General features: G+C 44.6%; 2 protein-coding genes across 2 annotated transcripts in view; one reads left to right on the top strand and one right to left on the bottom strand.

The window, feature by feature from the left end:
* The first annotated feature begins 52 nt into the window (after nt 1-52).
* On the top strand, nt 53-2152 carry NOB1 (NIN1/RPN12 binding protein 1 homolog (S. cerevisiae)). The gene is made up of 5 exons (XM_009326182.1): nt 53-256; nt 354-572; nt 920-1017; nt 1161-1305; nt 1562-2152. The coding sequence occupies exons 1-5, from the start codon at nt 53-55 to the stop codon at nt 1829-1831; spliced, it is 936 nt and encodes a 311-aa protein (XP_009324457.1). The 3' UTR covers nt 1832-2152.
* Nucleotides 2153-3171: 1019 nt separating this feature from the next.
* NFAT5 (nuclear factor of activated T-cells 5, tonicity-responsive) overlaps nt 3172-17033 on the bottom strand; it is a 48223-nt gene continuing 34361 nt past the window's right edge. Inside the window, 5 exon segments of the mRNA XM_009326178.1 lie at nt 3172-10583; nt 11505-11751; nt 12971-13102; nt 13105-15400; nt 15905-16053. Of these exon segments, the coding sequence (XP_009324453.1) occupies nt 11513-11751; nt 12971-13102; nt 13105-15400; nt 15905-16053 (2816 nt within the window). The 3' untranslated portion in view covers nt 3172-10583; nt 11505-11512.

Raw genomic sequence — 17033 nt, 5'->3', positions numbered from 1 at the left:
CGCTCCGAGGCAGGGCGCTGGGGACAGGGCCCTCCAGGCCACGGGGACGGGGATGCAGCCCCGCAGAGCCCCCGGGCAGCGGCAGGTGAGGGACCCCCTGTCCCGTGTCCCCCCACAGCACAAGCACCCGGGGAAAGGCCAGCGTCAGCCCAGCCCCGAGAGGAATGCGGTCCCATCTGAGAGCGATGAGTTCAGCTCCTTCCTCTACTGGCGAGCCCCCCTGCCCAGCATCGAGGAGGAGCTGCAGGAGCTGCTGGTGAGACCCAGAGCCTCCTCTCCTCGCTGTCCTTGCTACCCTGGTTTCTGACCGGGAGCGTGGCGTGTGCTATAGCTGACCGTCTTCTCCACCCCAGAAAGCTCAGGCCGTCTCCGTTAGCCCAGAGACCACTGAGGAGCGCCGGAGCTCTGAGGACGGGGCCAGCGCTGAGGAAGAGGAGGACGAGGAGGAGAGCGATGACGAGGGTTGGATAACACCCAGCAACCTCAAGCAGGTCCAGCAGGACACGGGGCACTGTGACACTGCTCCTGTCGGCGTCCAGGTCGGCTGCGTCACCACTGACTTTGCCATGCAGGTGGGTGCTGGCTCCTGCCCTGCACGGGACCGGCTCCAGCCTCGGGAGCACGGCGGGCTGGCGGGGTGGGCTGAGGGCAGATGCTCAAATTACTCAAACCTCCGGGCTGGTTAAACCAGCACACCGAGACAGAGGAGCGCATTGCCGAGTCCCCTGGACAGGATGAGAGCAGCTTTGCGACAGGTCCTTTTACCTTAAAAGCGGTCAGTTCTCTCCGCTGCAGAGGCCTCCGCAAAGCCCGCTGGCATCGCTTCCGTCAGCCTCTCGCTGCCTGGGCTGGCAAACCCCGGTTAAAGCTCCTGGCAGTCCCGGCTCACGGCATCCCGGTTTCTCCCTCCTCGTTGCAGAACGTGCTGCTGCAGATGGGCCTCCACGTGCTGGCTGTGAACGGCATGCTGATCCGCCAGGCCAGGAGCTACATCCTCCGCTGCCACGGCTGCTTCAAGTGCGTGCGTGTGCGCAGAGCGGCGCTGCCCTCGGCACGGGCGTGTGGTGCTTGCTGGGGCTGGGTGGATGGTCCTGCTCGTGGGCTAAGCCTGTACTCCACGGCCCAGGGAGCAGTAAACCCTCTCTGTCCCTGTCTTGCAGGACCACTTCGGACATGACCAAGGTTTTCTGTCCCCACTGCGGTAACAAGACCCTGAAGAAGGTCGCAGTGAGCGTCAGCGATGACGGCAGCCTCCACATGCATTTCTCCCGCAACCCCAAGGTGCTGAACCCCCGAGGGCTCAGGGTGAGTAGCTGTACGTCGCGTGCTGGGCGGCTGCTGCCGGGACAAGGGCCTGGCCTGTGGCCGGTGGGTTGGAGGGAACCGTTGGCCGGCAGGAATCGAAGCGAAGCTGTGATCGACCTCCAGACGTTCCACTTGACCCCGAGGCTTTCGGGCTTTGTTTGCTCAGTTCTTCCCTAGAGGCCTGCAGTCATCTTCAAGTCCCTTTGAGTAAGAGTTGCCCCTGAAGCGAGTTTAATGACTGCTTTTCTCTCGGCAGTACCCGCTGCCGGCCCCGAAAGGAGGGAAGCACGCGAACAACCCTCACCTGGTGGAAGACCAGCCCTTCCCGCAGCAGCGGCTGTCCCGCAAGGCCAGGCAGAAGACCAACGTCTTCGACCCCGACTACGTCGCCGGGGTCTCGCCCTTTGCGGAAAACGACGTCTACAGCCGCGCGGCCAATCTGCAAATCCGGGACGCGGCCCTGGGCGCTGGCAGGAGGCGCCTGAACCCCAATGCCGTGACAAAGAAGTTTGTGAAGAGGAGGTGAAGGGCGGGACAGGGCCCTCTGCAGCTGGTGCTGCGAGGGACCATCTGCCTGGGCCTTGCACGGTGCTGCCCAACGCCGGATGGCTCCGGGAAGGTGAGGCCTCTCCCAGCACCCTTCCAAAGGCAGCCGCCCTGGGCAGGGGCCGAGCCTTTCCTTCCACGCTTTTCTGGTGCCTGAAGAGTGGCCAGTGACTGGGGGTGATCGTCACTGGGTTTGGGGAGGCTGGACCCCGGGGTGGCCTGCCAGAACGGGGGGAGCCGGGCAAGGTGGTGGCTTCCCTGCTCAGCCCCGGGCAATGGCTGCGTTGCTAATAAACACAAAAACCCACAGCACCGTGGCTCAGTCGTGTTTCTGTGGTTGCCTGCGCCAGGCTCACGGGCCGGGGGGTGCCTTTCTCTGAGCCTCAAGAGGAAGAGGAGGCCGAGGGAGGGCTTCTTGGGGTGTTTTCTTTTGTCCCATGGCACCACAGCGCCACTGACGAGGGGGGTGGATAGCGAACGGCTGCAGCAGGGCTGGCAGCTCCAGGGGGGGCAAAAGCCGGTTGCGTTTGCCCCCCCTCTGCAGCACGGCCACATCCAACCCCGGCAGCAGGCACATGGCTGAAGGGAGCGGCACCGGGGGAAAGCCTTTCAGATCAGTCTGCTTAAACCTTTCACAATGAAGCATCCTGCCCAGCTCCCGGAGTAACTGCGGTGTTTCTTCTTACCCCTGTTGTAATTTTTCCAAAATTACAAAACTGCTGATCCTGGCTGCTGGCCCCGTGGTCCCGCCGGAGGTTACATCCCTGCAGCAGGAAGGGGAACACGCACCTGAGCCTCAGCAACCCCCAGATCATTTTTAGCATCATACACCAAATATGCGGATAAAGTGGGACTGTGCTACTTCTGGAGAGGCAGTGAATTCCAGTCATCTGCGCTTGGCACCTCTGGCATCGCCTCCCTCGGCCAGAACAGCCCCCAGACCATCCCAGGGGAGCCCTCTCATCTCCCCTCGGGTCCCTCAGAGACAGAGCCCTGCTCCGGGTGGACTACGGAAACGATTTCTTTGAACGCTCTGTAATTTGCAGCCGGGGGTTTGGGCAGTATAGATGGTTACTTTGGACTTAACACCACAAAAATCAGCAAGAAACGTCACAATATTTTTTTAGAAGTGCACACACGACACAGTGCCCGTTCTCATGCAAGAACTCCAGCGGGACACACCGCAGGCTCCTGCCTTCCCAGTATTTCCTGACCCGAGCGCCCTATGGTTCCCAGATGGGTTGATTCCGTACTGAGGAACGGACGCCTCCTCCCAGCAGAGAGAAGATGCCCTTGAAAAAAACACAGCAAGACTTTACACTGCAAAATGAAAACTTTCATTGTTTTATTCTTGACTGCAGCTGTTTACAGAAATATAGTTGCGAGTATACAAATGTCCCAATAGAAGCAAAATATTTTTATTTTTTAATATTCAACAAGTTATCACAGGATAGCTAAAAACATAGATGCAAATGAAATATCCCCTCATAGAACAAACTGAAAACACCGGGTATCAGTGCTTTGAAAATCCCAACTACGAAAGCCATATACACAGAAATGCACAAAGGAATATCTGGTGCTACTTTCACATTGCAGGACAGTGGAAGAGGCAGCTCAGCGGTCGATCAGTGCGCGCCAGGAACACATGGCAGAAAGGCGGGCAAACCACTCAAAGATGCAGCTAGTAACAGAGGTAGAAAGCTCTGCTCTGAAGGTTTTTGGAGCTTACTCATTAATAATGAGCTCAAATGTAAGTATTTCAAATCACCTCATTTCAAATAGTCTCCAGAATAAAAAAAACTTCAGGGATACTGTGGTCTACCAAGCAGGATACTGGAACGCGTTCCCAGTTCTGCGACACCCAGGAGTGCCACACTCTCTCCTTTCAAAAGGGAGCTTCCCCCCGAGCGCCGTTACCCCGACCTCCGGGACAGCCGCGCTCCTGCGTGGGGACCCACCTGCACGAGGGACACTCGGGCCGGACCTTCCCCGACTCAGAGGGGCAGTTCCAGGGACTCGGAAGTAGCGAAGGCCGTTTGCGTGATCTGAACACAGGACCCTTCGCTAATCTGAATCCTGGACTATTATATTCCCACAGCTGGAATATTTTCCCATGGGCTGCTGCTGGGTGTCGGGAGTTCTGGAGTCTGAACCAAGCACTCGCAAGAGCGTCAGTGAGCCTCCCACAGCACGCAGGGAAATCCTCGGATTCCTCACCCCCGGCCCAGTACACTTGGATGTTATGAGGCAATTTCATGAACTGTAACAGCAAAAGTTACAGCAGCTCTCCGTCTCCAGAAGCAGCGGAGACCAGACCTGCAAACCGATGGCTCAAAGAGAAGACATAAGGACGTTTGCTTTGGCAGAGGTGCTTTGATAAAGCCTGTACCAGGACAATAATGTCTATCGATCAACCTCATGCCACGCTGGAGTGGAACACACCTGATTTTGGCATGAAGAGTCGTGGTGGACAACATACACGCCATTGGTTTTACAATCTGGATTTCTTTTAGAGTTTAATTTCTCACGCAATCTGTAAGAAATCGGTACAAGTCGGGGCAGGGTTCCTCACGGCTAGAAACCAAGGAGAGCTTTCACCAGCTTTCAGGGGGAGAGTTCTCTAGATAGTGACTGTTGCAGTACAAAGTCAGTTAAAAAAAAAAAAGAACAGAAAACTAAAGATGCCTGCCTTTATCAGACTAGAGGAACAACAGATTGGGCTTCACCTTCCCGATCCAAACCAACCCAGCTGAGCAGCAGCCGGGACCCTTTGCTACGCGAGAACGATTAATAACCCCCCGCCGGGAGAGAGCGGCTGGTGTCCGTCCAGCTCCTCCGGAGCAACACGACCACCCCCATTCCCTATCTGCACGAGCGCTGGGAGACTGCGAACGGAAAAGGTCCCGAAGTCAGGGGTCACCGGAGGGAAGGTGGCAGGGGAGCACGTGGATGCAGAAAGCCTGTGCTGCTGCGTTTCCCGAGCCCAGCCACTGGGCAGGCTCTCGACCAAGGCTGTCAGTTCTACTGTTTTGCTAACGCATCTGCAATTATTAATAAAAAGATATAAAAATACAAAAAGTGTACAGCTGTTTTAAACCCACGGGTATTAGTGACGTTCACAAGCAGAGCAAGTTTCTGGAGCGACATTACCAACAGCGCCACATGTACAGTACTGAAAGGTGTTCGTACAGCTATTAATGAGTTACTACAAAAACCTTGGTAAATAACCTCACACTACGGAAAAGTAATATTATTTCAGGTTTATAAAAATGTAAATGTAACAGTATTATATGCGAGTGTCTACTAATTATTTATATATAATAGATATATGATTCCTCTATATACATATATATAACCCTAGAATATACAGGCATTGCGTATGTACATACCTATACAGATGATAAGAAAGGAAAAGCCTCTCCTCCTGCGTAACTCCTCAGAGCCCCACACACAACTAGAGAATTTCACGAGTACACTTTTACAGGAGTTTACCTGCTGCTGCATTTTTCCTCGTATCTAGATAACATTTATCACGTTTCCAACAGGGATCCTCCATCCTCGATTCTCAGCCTGCAGCGGGCAGACAGGCGCGCCTCTGTTTGCAGGCGCAGGTGACTACCGTCATACGCGACCGGCATAATTGGTCTGAGTGCGAACGTGAAGTGCTCACAATCTATCCCAAAGGACTACTCCAAATCAAGACAAAAACCCCAAACAAAGCAAGCATCTCAGTACCGGTTTCCTTTTAGTTTCTAAAATAACGGAGCTGCCACCAGGCCCTCTGGAACACAAAAAACCACCTATTCCTTGAAAATAAATTTTGCACTAATGAGAAGTCACCAGTGATCAGTATTTCTTCTTCTCACCTTCCACCTACAACTCATAGCTCAGAGCATGCAAAGCAATTCATTCTCCTTGTTCTTGCTCTATCACTCCGATAAATGCCCGTAATCCCTTGTACTCCTCTCCTGTAATTACCCTGAAAAAGGAACGCAGCACTTTGCCATGCAGAGGCATGAGATTCAAAAACTGAAAATTCTTTTCTAACTTTTTACGAATGTGCACGTGCATGCCTGCACACGCACACACCCACCCTTGGGGGAAATTACGTGTAGCTTTAGTCCAATAACAACTTTTTTTATTTTGCTTTTTAATAAATCACCTTTCCTGCTACTCAAGTAGTGATTTAAACTATGTTTTAAGACAAATGCGAGCTTCTGACTTGTTTGGTGTTCTTTCTGAGGACTCTGGAAAGATAAGAAGATAACAGAAAATCTATTCAGACAAGTTTTCTTTTTAGAAACTACATCCTAAATCAAAATCACGACAGAAGCTTTAAAAAAAGAAGTTCAACTTATCTAAATTAGGGGAATGTCCACTGATACAGCTGCCCAGACTCTTAGTATTTCCAGTAAAAAAACCTGCCAAAGTAATAAACGCTTAACTGTTCATGCTTTATTCTATCTTAAAACTAAATAGGAAGTAACCACCCTGTCAGTAATTAAAAGTAATTATAATAAAATGGTTGGTGATTAAACATCCACTTTGAAACAGCAAGGCTGAAATTATTTCTTGAACTATTTTCATGTTAAAATAATAGCAAAGCATTTGGCTTGAATAACTGCTGAAAGATCAGACAGTGAAGAGGCAATTAGTAACAAAACGAGGTCTTGCTAATTAAGCACAAAGCACCAATAACTTCCTACCAGAGGAGATGTTTAGCTAATAACTGAGTATTATGCGTTATTCATATGATTTTTTTATATACACACACAGAGCGTATAAGCAGACGAGAGGACGTATGCAGAAGTCGCAACAGGTGGCTAGCAGGTACGTCTCCCTGGATTTTAATCTGTGCCAAGAAATCGCCGTTCCGTAAACCACCACGTACCACGGATGCTGTGCAGAGAGCGGACCATGGGTGCTGCAGAGGCATATACAGCTGGAGAGTACAGCCCACATTTCATAGGGAGGATCAGATTTAACGGTTCTTTAGGAACGAGCTCAATCAGCAGAAAAAAACAAGATACAGAAAACCCATCCCAGCAATGCAGCTCTGCAGTTTTTCATTTTTCACTTAGTAATATCGTCTATATTTATTTGCCGCTTTGTGGATATGATAGTAACTTCCCCTTTATCATAATGTCAGGACCTTTAAATTTATAGAGACTAATGTCTCAGCATCTTCTAACTTTCTCAGCCAACACAGACTAGACGTGATACCACCACCTCATCTCTGCAGGCAAGCACTCCGTCTGCTGATAGCTAACAGGCATGCCAGTGCGAGCATGCAGAGGAGTACATACAGGGATAAGAAAAAAAAAAAGCAGAGTAAGCTCCAATTATCAGTATCAACTGCTTAAATTGCAAAAGTAAATGTTCAGGACTCTGGTAAAATACAGATGTGGCTCACACCGCTCTTGGGTCTTTCTGCCATGAAATCCTGCAGCCTGTCTTTAAGCTCTTTATTGGTTTATCAAACCTCTCTTTATCCTCTGTGTTTGCAAGCAGCAGTTCAAACACTAATCAACCACTGAGCAATCTCTTCATTCATAAGACAAATACTTTTTGTAACCAAATCACATGTTCAAAGTGTTGTACATTTAAACATTGACCTAAAATGAACAAGGTAAGTTTAACACAAGAAAGGTGTTACCCAGAAGTGAAAAATGTGATAGCACAGCCCTTTTTTTTTTTAATTTCTTTTTTTACATTTTTTTTTTCTCTTCTCTTCACAAGCGACCTAAAATACGCACACAATTCAAACATGCCCTTCCCCTAGAGCTGTAGCAGTCTTGGTATGAAGTTCTCTTTTGGACACCCATCTTGTTAAGTGGAGAATTGGTCCCTGGTGACTTGGCACTGACCAACAGCACTTCAACGTAAGGATACACCCCTTTGGAACAACGCAACAAATTGAAGCAGCACACAAATGAATTTATCATTCCTATTACTTCTGTGTATGAAGGCCCCAGATGACACCCAACAGCTTGTCCTGGGACTGCGATCCTGCAAAAGCCACCAGTTCATTTTTTAATAACTGGCTATCGACTTCCACGACCATCTGGAAGTTGTTTCGGTCCATAATTCTCAGTCTTCTACATAGCCTCATATAGCATTTAATCAATGCTAAAAGATTGCTGTTTTCATGTCATGAACCATAACAGGATTTTGTTAGTATCTTGTCTTAGCAGGGGGGGGGAAATCACAGAAAGAAAAAGTATGGTTCAGGGTTATAAAGCAGCTCTGGACATTATGAAGCAGGGAATTCTTTTTATCATGATTAAAATTTTAAACAGTTTAGCATAATCATAAATTAAGAGTTAAAACACAGAGGCGCTAATAATAAAATATTAAATAGACAATGATAGTGGATAAAAGCTGAATGGCTCATTCTGAATGAAACCCCATTGCTTTATATACGCCTAAATGCCTACGGGTTTCCTTACTAGATCGTATTGCTGAGTGACAGACACATCAAAACACACAGTGAAGCTTCTCATAGCCAGCTGGAACAATAAATTGCCTGATGGAATGGCAGAGAGATGAACAAGTTATTTATGTTGCAAAAAGTACTTAAATACTCAATAAAGACATAACAAACCCCACCCCACCCCACTGTTATCAGACGCCACGTTGTGGTAGAACATCAGACAAACTCACAAATTTACCACAAAAATGTGTGGCAAAAAGAATATTTTATATATATGTATATATATAAATTTTTATATTTATGCCAATGTACTCACTCAGTACAAATAGCAAAATAGTATACCATTTCCTAAATACAAAATATAGCTTTCCAAAAAAATGAAACACACATTAGATATAAACCATCCAAAACTTGAACGATTGAAAACTGTATTCAAAATTAAATGACCCAGAGCAGGTCTCTTTCTGAAAAGTTCCCTTCATATCGGCAAGAAGCCTTACTACTGAAAACGTAATTCAATGCCTCTCAATGAGAGAGAGAAAGAGAGAGACAGAAAGAGAAAGTGAACGTTATGACAGACTGACAAACAGGAAAAACCATTAAAACAAACAAAAACTCTACACGGCTCAACTAAGCACACAAGTTAAGGGAAAAACACACAGTAAACAGACTAGAGTAACTTAAAAACCATTTACAGACTATTCTTTGTTATTTAAAATAACAAAAGTGAAAAATGACATGAGACCAACTACACTCTACCAAGGCATAATAGCCATACATGACAGCTGTTTGGCTCTAACTGCAGCAACAGCTTTCTACGTGCAGAAGAAGAAACAAATATCTGAATGAGGCTGTAGTGAGATATCACAAAACTGTCCGGATAGTTGGAGCACCCAAAAAATTCACATGCCTCACAATACAACTGCATGGTCTGGAGTGGGTTGTTTTTACATTCCGTAACATCAGTCAATTTTTTTTTTATTTTTATTTTTTTTTTAAATTGAGACATGACAATCTAGAAACTAGACTTGGGGACTGTTGGTTATAAAAAAAAAGAAATCACTTCAAAACTGCGATGAGCTCAATACGCCACAAAGATGCAACAGCTCAGGATGAAGTGAAATTTTCAAGAATGCTTAAAAATGATGTAATTTGCCCCCTACTTGGAATAAAGTCAAGCTGGAGATTTACATCAGTAACAGCTGGAAAATGACTGGTTAAGGGGGATTCCTGCATTGAGAAGGTGGTGGAGAAATTGCTTCCTCTTTCCTTAATCCTTGATTATTTGTCAAAGCTTCTCCTGACTAAGCAATTCAATGCCATGGATTCCTAAAAGCTGCTTCTGATCTTTAAAGCCAGTAAGATATTTATGTCTTTTTTTAAAAACGCTATATGAAACTGAGGGAGAGAGAAGGAAAATCATGAGAAGAATGAAAGGGAGAAGGCTGGTCTGAGAATGGATAACGCAGCTTTACCGAGTTCTAACCCATACAGTCAGAGTGAGAGACACAGAGGAGTTCTTTCCTCGGCCAGGCAGAATGTTCCTTTCTATCTGAAGGTATTTTAGAGGATAAGATTTTAAAAGCAAAATTTAATTGAAAGTTCCCCTTCATTTCTTCATTTTGTTAGAGCCACCAAACCCTCGCGCTATGTACAGTTACATGTAAGAGACATAGAAAACCGTTAATCACATTCTCAGATGGGAAGCACCCACCTCTGGCTATCTACAGTAGCAAGCAATTCTCTGCTTGTTTATTAGTTATCAATATTTTTCATTGCCACCTACTGCAATTAACAAATCGCAGTATTAGCTCTCCCACTCAGCTGTAAAACATGTGATCCCTTCGCTTACTGACAGCTATGAGTCATGGCTCATGTCACAGGCATTTGATGTTTCTGCTTCACAAGCTTTTCTAGTCAAAAGAGGGGATGTGAAGAAGGAAGAGGAGGAAGAAAAAAGTAAACGTGGTAATGTATTACCTTCTAACAACAATAATAACTGACCAGATATGCTTTAAATTGGAAGAGCACCCCACTGTTAATGAGGTTTAGGAATCTAGTAACAGTACAATCCCATGCCCTAGTAAAACAAAGCATAGCTTTTCAGCATTATTGGCACTACAAATCCCAAATACTATGGTCATAGCCTTAGGTGCTAGACGTTGCAATTGGCCACGTGTGTGCTCTTTAGAGAAGAGGGCCACTTTTTGACAGAAGCAATCAGGTCCACACAGCCTAATCCAGAGTCGGAAGGTCTGAGAGGATCTGGGAAATCCTCACTTTTTTCTTCACAGAATTTCTGCAGGAAAAAACAAGCAAGCAATAAAAGTTAGGCATTATTAAAAAAAGTCGTCATCTTACTTCTATGTAGTTCCTTCATCTTGAAAGTGTCCTTCACAGTCAGACATGAAACTATGAGCGAGTGTCAGAATGCAGCATTCTTTCATAGAGCAGGATTACTCTCCTCCCACTGTTTTGTTTTTTTTTTTAAGTTCATAACTTCATATACAAAACAGTTTAGATTAGAAAATGAAGTGTATCACTTATGTGAAACGTAGGGGGGATTTAGGATGGCACCACAGTTAACTAGAGCCAAGTTACACCCTGTGGACAATACTAGATTCCAGAGTCCTCCTGGTTCTTGCTACTCATTTGTAGTCAAAGCCTCTTCCACCTCTCTAAAAAAAGGCACCTTCTAAGTGCAGAACGTTTCCTAGTAACAGCTGATTGTGACAGCTCACTTCTAACAAAGACTCAGCATGTGGCACACTCTCAATAGCTGCCACATTCTACTGAAACTTGTTTTCACATTACGTTATTGTAACCCAGGGGGCAACTTCAGAATAGTACAGGCTTGAGGTGTTATTTACTCAATAAGCCTTAAGTTTTTAACTACAGTCATGTTTCATAACGGTTTTATCTGCCAAGCTGTCAGTGATCTACTCTCCTTCCTAATAAAGTACTGGACTGTAACAGCAGATGACAAAACATACAGCAATTGAATGACAAGACCCAGTCTCAACCGTTTCATAGAAATTCTGACCTCTGACTGTTTTTAATAACTCGTTCATTCTAGCCACTGGTATTATATTCTTAATTCAGCAGTACTGGTATTTTAGCTGATCTCTTAGAGCACAGTGATACACGCCAAAGTAAAGACTTACTGAACAAGAGTATGCGTGGCAGGAAAGAACCCAGAAACCCCAAACGCATTACTTACTTGACTAATTAAAACGAGCCAGTCATATTGTTCCCCTGGTTTTGCAATGACACAAGCAGATCATCTATTTTCTCAATATTCTGATTGGTTGCCATAGCTGAAGGTAGCGGAGAAGTCTCAGATATCTGCTGGGAGAGCAGCGTTGGCACTGCTGCTTGTCCCTCGCTCTGTGGCTGACCTGGCTGACTTATAGCCATCAACTCATCCGGCAACGTGGCTGGTCCAGAAGTTAGCAGCTGCCCACAGTCTGTTAAGCAGTAAGCGAAGAACAAAGGACCATTTAAATTAGGTTAATACATGCAGTGAATTAGCCAACTTTTTATATATATAGCCATATTGACTATAAACTGTGTAGAAAGTTACCTGCACTCTTGTTCACATGACCACCTTTGCTCACCACTCCCTCAGGGTATAAGCACAAGTTCAAGGTGTACCCATTGAATATATGAACTCTGTATTATGACCAAACACTACTAACACCCCAAACAGAGGACAATACTTAGCTAGAACAAAATGCATGGCATAAGTGTTGAGTATGCCCATCCTTTGTCTTTATTAATTACAGATGTGTCTTCTTCAGTTCAGCCAAGGTATCCGCGAGCTCCTCCTATAAATCTGCAAATGGTGTCACATCTCCTACCACTTCTAGCATTATCTCCACCTTCACGGAAAGGCTTGGCTGTACATGGCCTGATTGTCAAAGAGTTCATACAGCAAAGCACATATTCAGGTATAACCACAGACTAAGAACACAGCTGTGGCTTTCTGTCCAGATCTTTTATAAGATGCTATAACCATCATCTGCATCTGCTACTTCTGGAGCTTCACAGGTATGTGCAGCCCTTTACAGACAGATTAAAGGATCTACGTCCCAAAGAACTCGTCATAGAGGCTAGATTCAGAGATGAGGTATGGAAAAGTGCCAGCTTATGAAGTTAAAGGAGTTTCAAATACACTTCAACAGACACTTCTCTGGACTACACAGCTTAAAAAATCCTTCCTTTCAATAATGTGTGGAGAAAGTCATTGCATAAATTGTGGAAATCAAATGCAGCAAGAGAAAGATTAGGGGAGCTGTCTTAAGAGGGTGTAACTTTTTTCTTTTTTTTAAACGTGTGTACATGTATTTTATCTACTATTTGTATACGTGTTAATAATATTATATATAATATTTCCATATAAATATACACACAATTCTAAGATGGTTTTGTCACATGTTAATCCTAAGTGTAAGACGACCAAAAAGTATTTAAGCTAAGGCTTCTCATGCAAAATCAGCAACATAAGTGTACATTCAGAGCAACACGATGAGTAGCACTACAGTTGAGAATGTACATACGTTACTTATTTCAGGATTTTCTTTTTTTGGTATGGAAATATCTTAGAATTGAATAATCATTGTCTTGTGGACTCCAATTAGTAGCTCTTCTAAATTGTAACCTCAGAATCAGGCATCTACCACTTACTGTTTTGAATGCCAAACAGGAATATTCCTGATGTTTGCTGAGATGAAGCAGGAGAATTCTGCAGCTGGTTGATAGCACCTCCTGCTGTGTTGTGAAATAAAGAAGCTTGTTGCTGTGGAGGAGAAGCAGTTCTCCTTCCATGCTGTTTTGAGAAGAGTACATAGGAGACTGCTGCAGCTCTTGCTGGCTCATACTATTCTGCAAGGCAGACATGGAAGCTGAAGAGATGAAGAGGGTGACTTGTTGCTCTTGAGAACTTGGTGACCCTTGGACCAACTGAATCTGGGGTGAGTTATGGAAGATGGCTGGCTGCTGTGCTTCAGCCTGGTTGGATCCAGGATTCTGAAGAGAAGACACTGTAGTCTGACTCTGGAATTGCATGGGCTGCTGCTCCTGGTTCATTGATGCCATGTTAGTCTGTGGATGAAAAATGGACTGGCCTTGTTGCTCCTGATTGGTAACTGGGTTTTGATTTGGATTGAAAATCATGTTCTGCTTTTGAGAAGCAATTGTACTCATTGCATTTTGATTACTGAACATCATGTTCTGTTGTTGCTGCTGCTGCTGTTCTTGAGATGGAGGACTACTCTGAATAGCAACTATCGAATGCTGAGGCTGGAAGATAGCTCCTTGCTGGTTCTGAGGAATTGAACTGGACTGGATGGAACCTAACGACACTTGAGACTGAAACAAACCTTGTTGAGCAGGCTGAGTCTGGGGCTGTTCTTGGGGAAGCATGGAACTCTGGATATGAGATATCTGTGTCTGCTGCTGGAAAGAAGTCTGCTGTTCGGTGTTTGTTGCTGTCTGAAGAGGAGAAATGGAATTTGGGTTTGTAAAGAATGACATCTGTTCTTCCTGAGTTGCAGCGTTGCTCATTGAACTCTGGGAAAGGAACATGTTGGCAGACTGCTGGTCTTGAGGAACTGAAGGGCTCTGTAATACACCCATGGTGTTCTGCGAGTGGAACATTGGAGGCTGCAGTTGGTCTGAGGAATTAGTACTGGTCTGGTTGTGGACAATGGAATTTGGACTGTGAAAAATAGAGCCTTGTGCTTCCTGCGATATATTTTGAGCATCACCAATAGTATTCTGAGAGTGAAAAAGCTGAGCTTGTGAATGTGGAGACTGCTGCATAAAGCTTCCTGACTGAATAGACATGATTTCTCCGCCTTGCTGGAACAGACCACCTCCTTGTTGTTGAGTTCCACTTGCCTGAACAGTCATCATGTTTTTGGTAGATGAAAAGAGATTAACTTGAGATTGACTTTCTCCACTATGCTGCATTTGAACCATGGTCTGAAATACAGTACTTTGCATCTGCTTACTCTGACCTGAAGCTTCTTCTCCATCTGCAGAATTTGATGCCTGAAACATAGTAGGTCCATTGTTGGAGACCTGCTGCTGAGCAGTAGGAGTAGTCTCACTTCCAGAAACACCAGGAGATGAAGAGAATAATTCACACTGCATTTGCATGTCTTCGCTTGTTGATAACCCACTCATTATGTGAGAAGCCTGCTGGTAAACAGGTGACTGTTGGAGGGCTCCATTCCCTGAAGTTGTTGAAGAGAACAAATCAGACTGCATCTGTGTTGCAGCTTGGCAAATGTTTTGTTGGATTCCTATCACCATTGCTGCAGAAGTCTCCATTGCCTGCTGCTGCTGCTGCTGCTGTTGTTGCTGTTGATTGGACAATGCATTTTCAGGCTGTGAGTGAACATTTTCAGCTCGTCCAGGCAAAAGGTTGTCTGGTCTGGAATGGACAGCTGTGTCTGATGAGGAAAATATTCCAGAATTGACACTATTTTGTATCTGGCTAACTTGCTGAAAGATATCTGCATTCAGCTGATCTTGAACATCCTCACTGCTGTCTGAACCAGAAAATAAAACAGAGGATAACTGCTGTTGAGCTTCCAATACCTGTTGCACCAAGTCAACGTTTCTATTGCTGCCAGTGGCAGTGTTAGTTGGAAAATTTCCAGCTTGCAGTTGCTGTATAGTGTTCTGTAACTGACTCACGCCGCTTGCTGATGAGAAAATACTTGATGAAATCTGCTGCTGCAATGCCTGTGCTGGTTCCGAGAGTGTAGACTGTTGTTGTTGTGATGCATCAGTTAATTGTGACAAAGTGACTACTGTGCCATCTGACTGCAAGACTTCCCTCGTTTGGGAATCTCTTGTTTGGAACTGTGCAGCTTGCTGCAATAACGCATCACTGTTCTGCAGCTGACCCGGAGTAGAGACTGCTGAAAAGCTACCAGGCTGGGAAATGTCCTGCGTTTGGATAGTAGTTAGTGTCTCTGGATTATACACCTTCGGCTGTATTTGTTGCTGGTTTTCATTTTCAGAAGGTAAATGGGAAGCAGAAGTTGATATGCCAGACATACTGTTTTCCAATGTTTGTTGAGTTGGTCCAACCACATTTGAAGCCTGAAAAGAGCAATACATTAAGCAATTTGTAAGCTTACTCAGGTTATGCTTACAAAATTTCCACCAATCCACTATGTTTGGGAAAGATCAGATGGAAGATTTGATGGCTATGTAACCAAACAAGTAAGTGAACAACTAGCAGTGGAAATGCTACTTCAAGGAAGGAGTCAAGGTACAATTTAATGAAAGCAATGCTAGGAAGTGATTAAAATAGTATTCCTACAGTGATTTACTAGTTCTGTGTCACAGGACAAAAGAAAAAAAAAATCATCATAGTATCACTAACCAATCAATCTGTTTGCATGCAGGAACAAGTTAAGCTACTTTCAAAGGAAATTGTCTATTATTTTAATCACGATCTGTGATCGTATGTTTTGCCCAAACCGATCTCGGACATGACATTTTCCCTGCGTGTTACTCTTCTCCACTTTTAGAACATGGACTGATGGGTAGACGTAGCTAAGACTATTAAAGCTACTGTCTTCAGATCACAATCAAACTTACCTTGAAGACAGGGGGAGATCTTTTTTCTGCACTTACTTCCATTGGAGCCACATCTTCATTCTTAATCATACTGCTTGGCATGAGTGGAGTTATCAAGGCACTAGGAAGAATGTTTACCTTCTCCAGGTTACAACCAGTGGCCTTCACTGCTGCAGTCACAAATAAAAATAAAAGAAGGGCAATGGAACGTTAACATTCACTATGCAAAGAGTGGGTTTCTAGTGGTGGCCTGCTTCCCATTTCGCTTTTCAGCCCTACCATGAGAGCTCTCATCCTCATATAAGATGCTAATATGCAGAGAGATCATTGCAAACATTTGAATACTTCAAATAATCCTAGAAAACCTGAAACCTTCAAAGGTTATTTTTAAGACTAACAGCAATGCCTGCCATAGTTTGGTTTTTCTTCCATTTTGTATCTTTCTAGACCAGGACAGCCATCCACCAACTGCTTAAACTACAAACATAAAAGCTTAAGACATCTTTCCACAAATTATCAGATTTTAAACTTTACTGCACTTTAACTGTACAACTTCTCTATTTCATTTTGAAAAATGTCTGTTTTCAGATAACCATGTGAACAGAGTGCTCAAAGCATTCAGACTGTATTTTTATTCTGTTAAAGGACTAATCAAGTAAAAACTTGATAAATCTGCATGCCAGCTCTGTAGCAAGAGCAAGTTGTTATTTTGCCTTTGCAGTACCTATTTTTCCCTTTTTTTTTTTTTAAGTAGAAGGGTGGCTTCTTAAAATGAATTAGATCAGCTTAGTTTTAATTCTAATTTTTCCTGATACACGTAAAAATATTACGTAAGCTGAGATCTTTGCTGTAAATGAAATTAACTTTCTTGATTTCAAAAACTGCTGAAATCGAGCTTAAAACAAACCAATGGGAAAACCTGTAAAAACCATAGTTCCATAAGAACTTTTAAGTACATTAAAGAATTAACCTTCAACATAAAGCAACAGATCTCCAGGCTTTAAACAAATTTACATCTTACAATAACATGGCAGTAAAATTTCTGCAGTCCTTGTGTGTTTATTCTATGTAAAACCAAAGACTCTTTCCTGAAATGTTATTTTCTGTCTTCAGCAATAAATTCTCAGCCCTCAGTATGGCAACAGTTGTC

The sequence above is a fragment of the Pygoscelis adeliae genome, unplaced genomic scaffold, assembly GCF_000699105.1.
Source record: "Pygoscelis adeliae isolate BGI_AS28 unplaced genomic scaffold, ASM69910v1 Scaffold496, whole genome shotgun sequence".
Classification (NCBI taxonomy): domain Eukaryota; kingdom Metazoa; phylum Chordata; class Aves; order Sphenisciformes; family Spheniscidae; genus Pygoscelis; species Pygoscelis adeliae.
Note: the sequence above shows the minus strand (reverse complement) of the source record. Positions and strands in the feature narration are given on the sequence as shown.

Coding starts and splice junctions, on each gene's coding strand:
- NOB1 (XM_009326182.1), top strand. CDS start 53: ATGCAGCCCCGCAGAGCCCCCGGGCAGCGGCAGGTGAGGGACCCCCTG. Junction 257..353: donor AGGAGCTGCAGGAGCTGCTG/GTGAGACCCAGA, acceptor TCTCCACCCCAG/AAAGCTCAGGCCGTCTCCGT. Junction 1,018..1,160: donor CGCTGCCACGGCTGCTTCAA/GTGCGTGCGTGT, acceptor CCTGTCTTGCAG/GACCACTTCGGACATGACCA.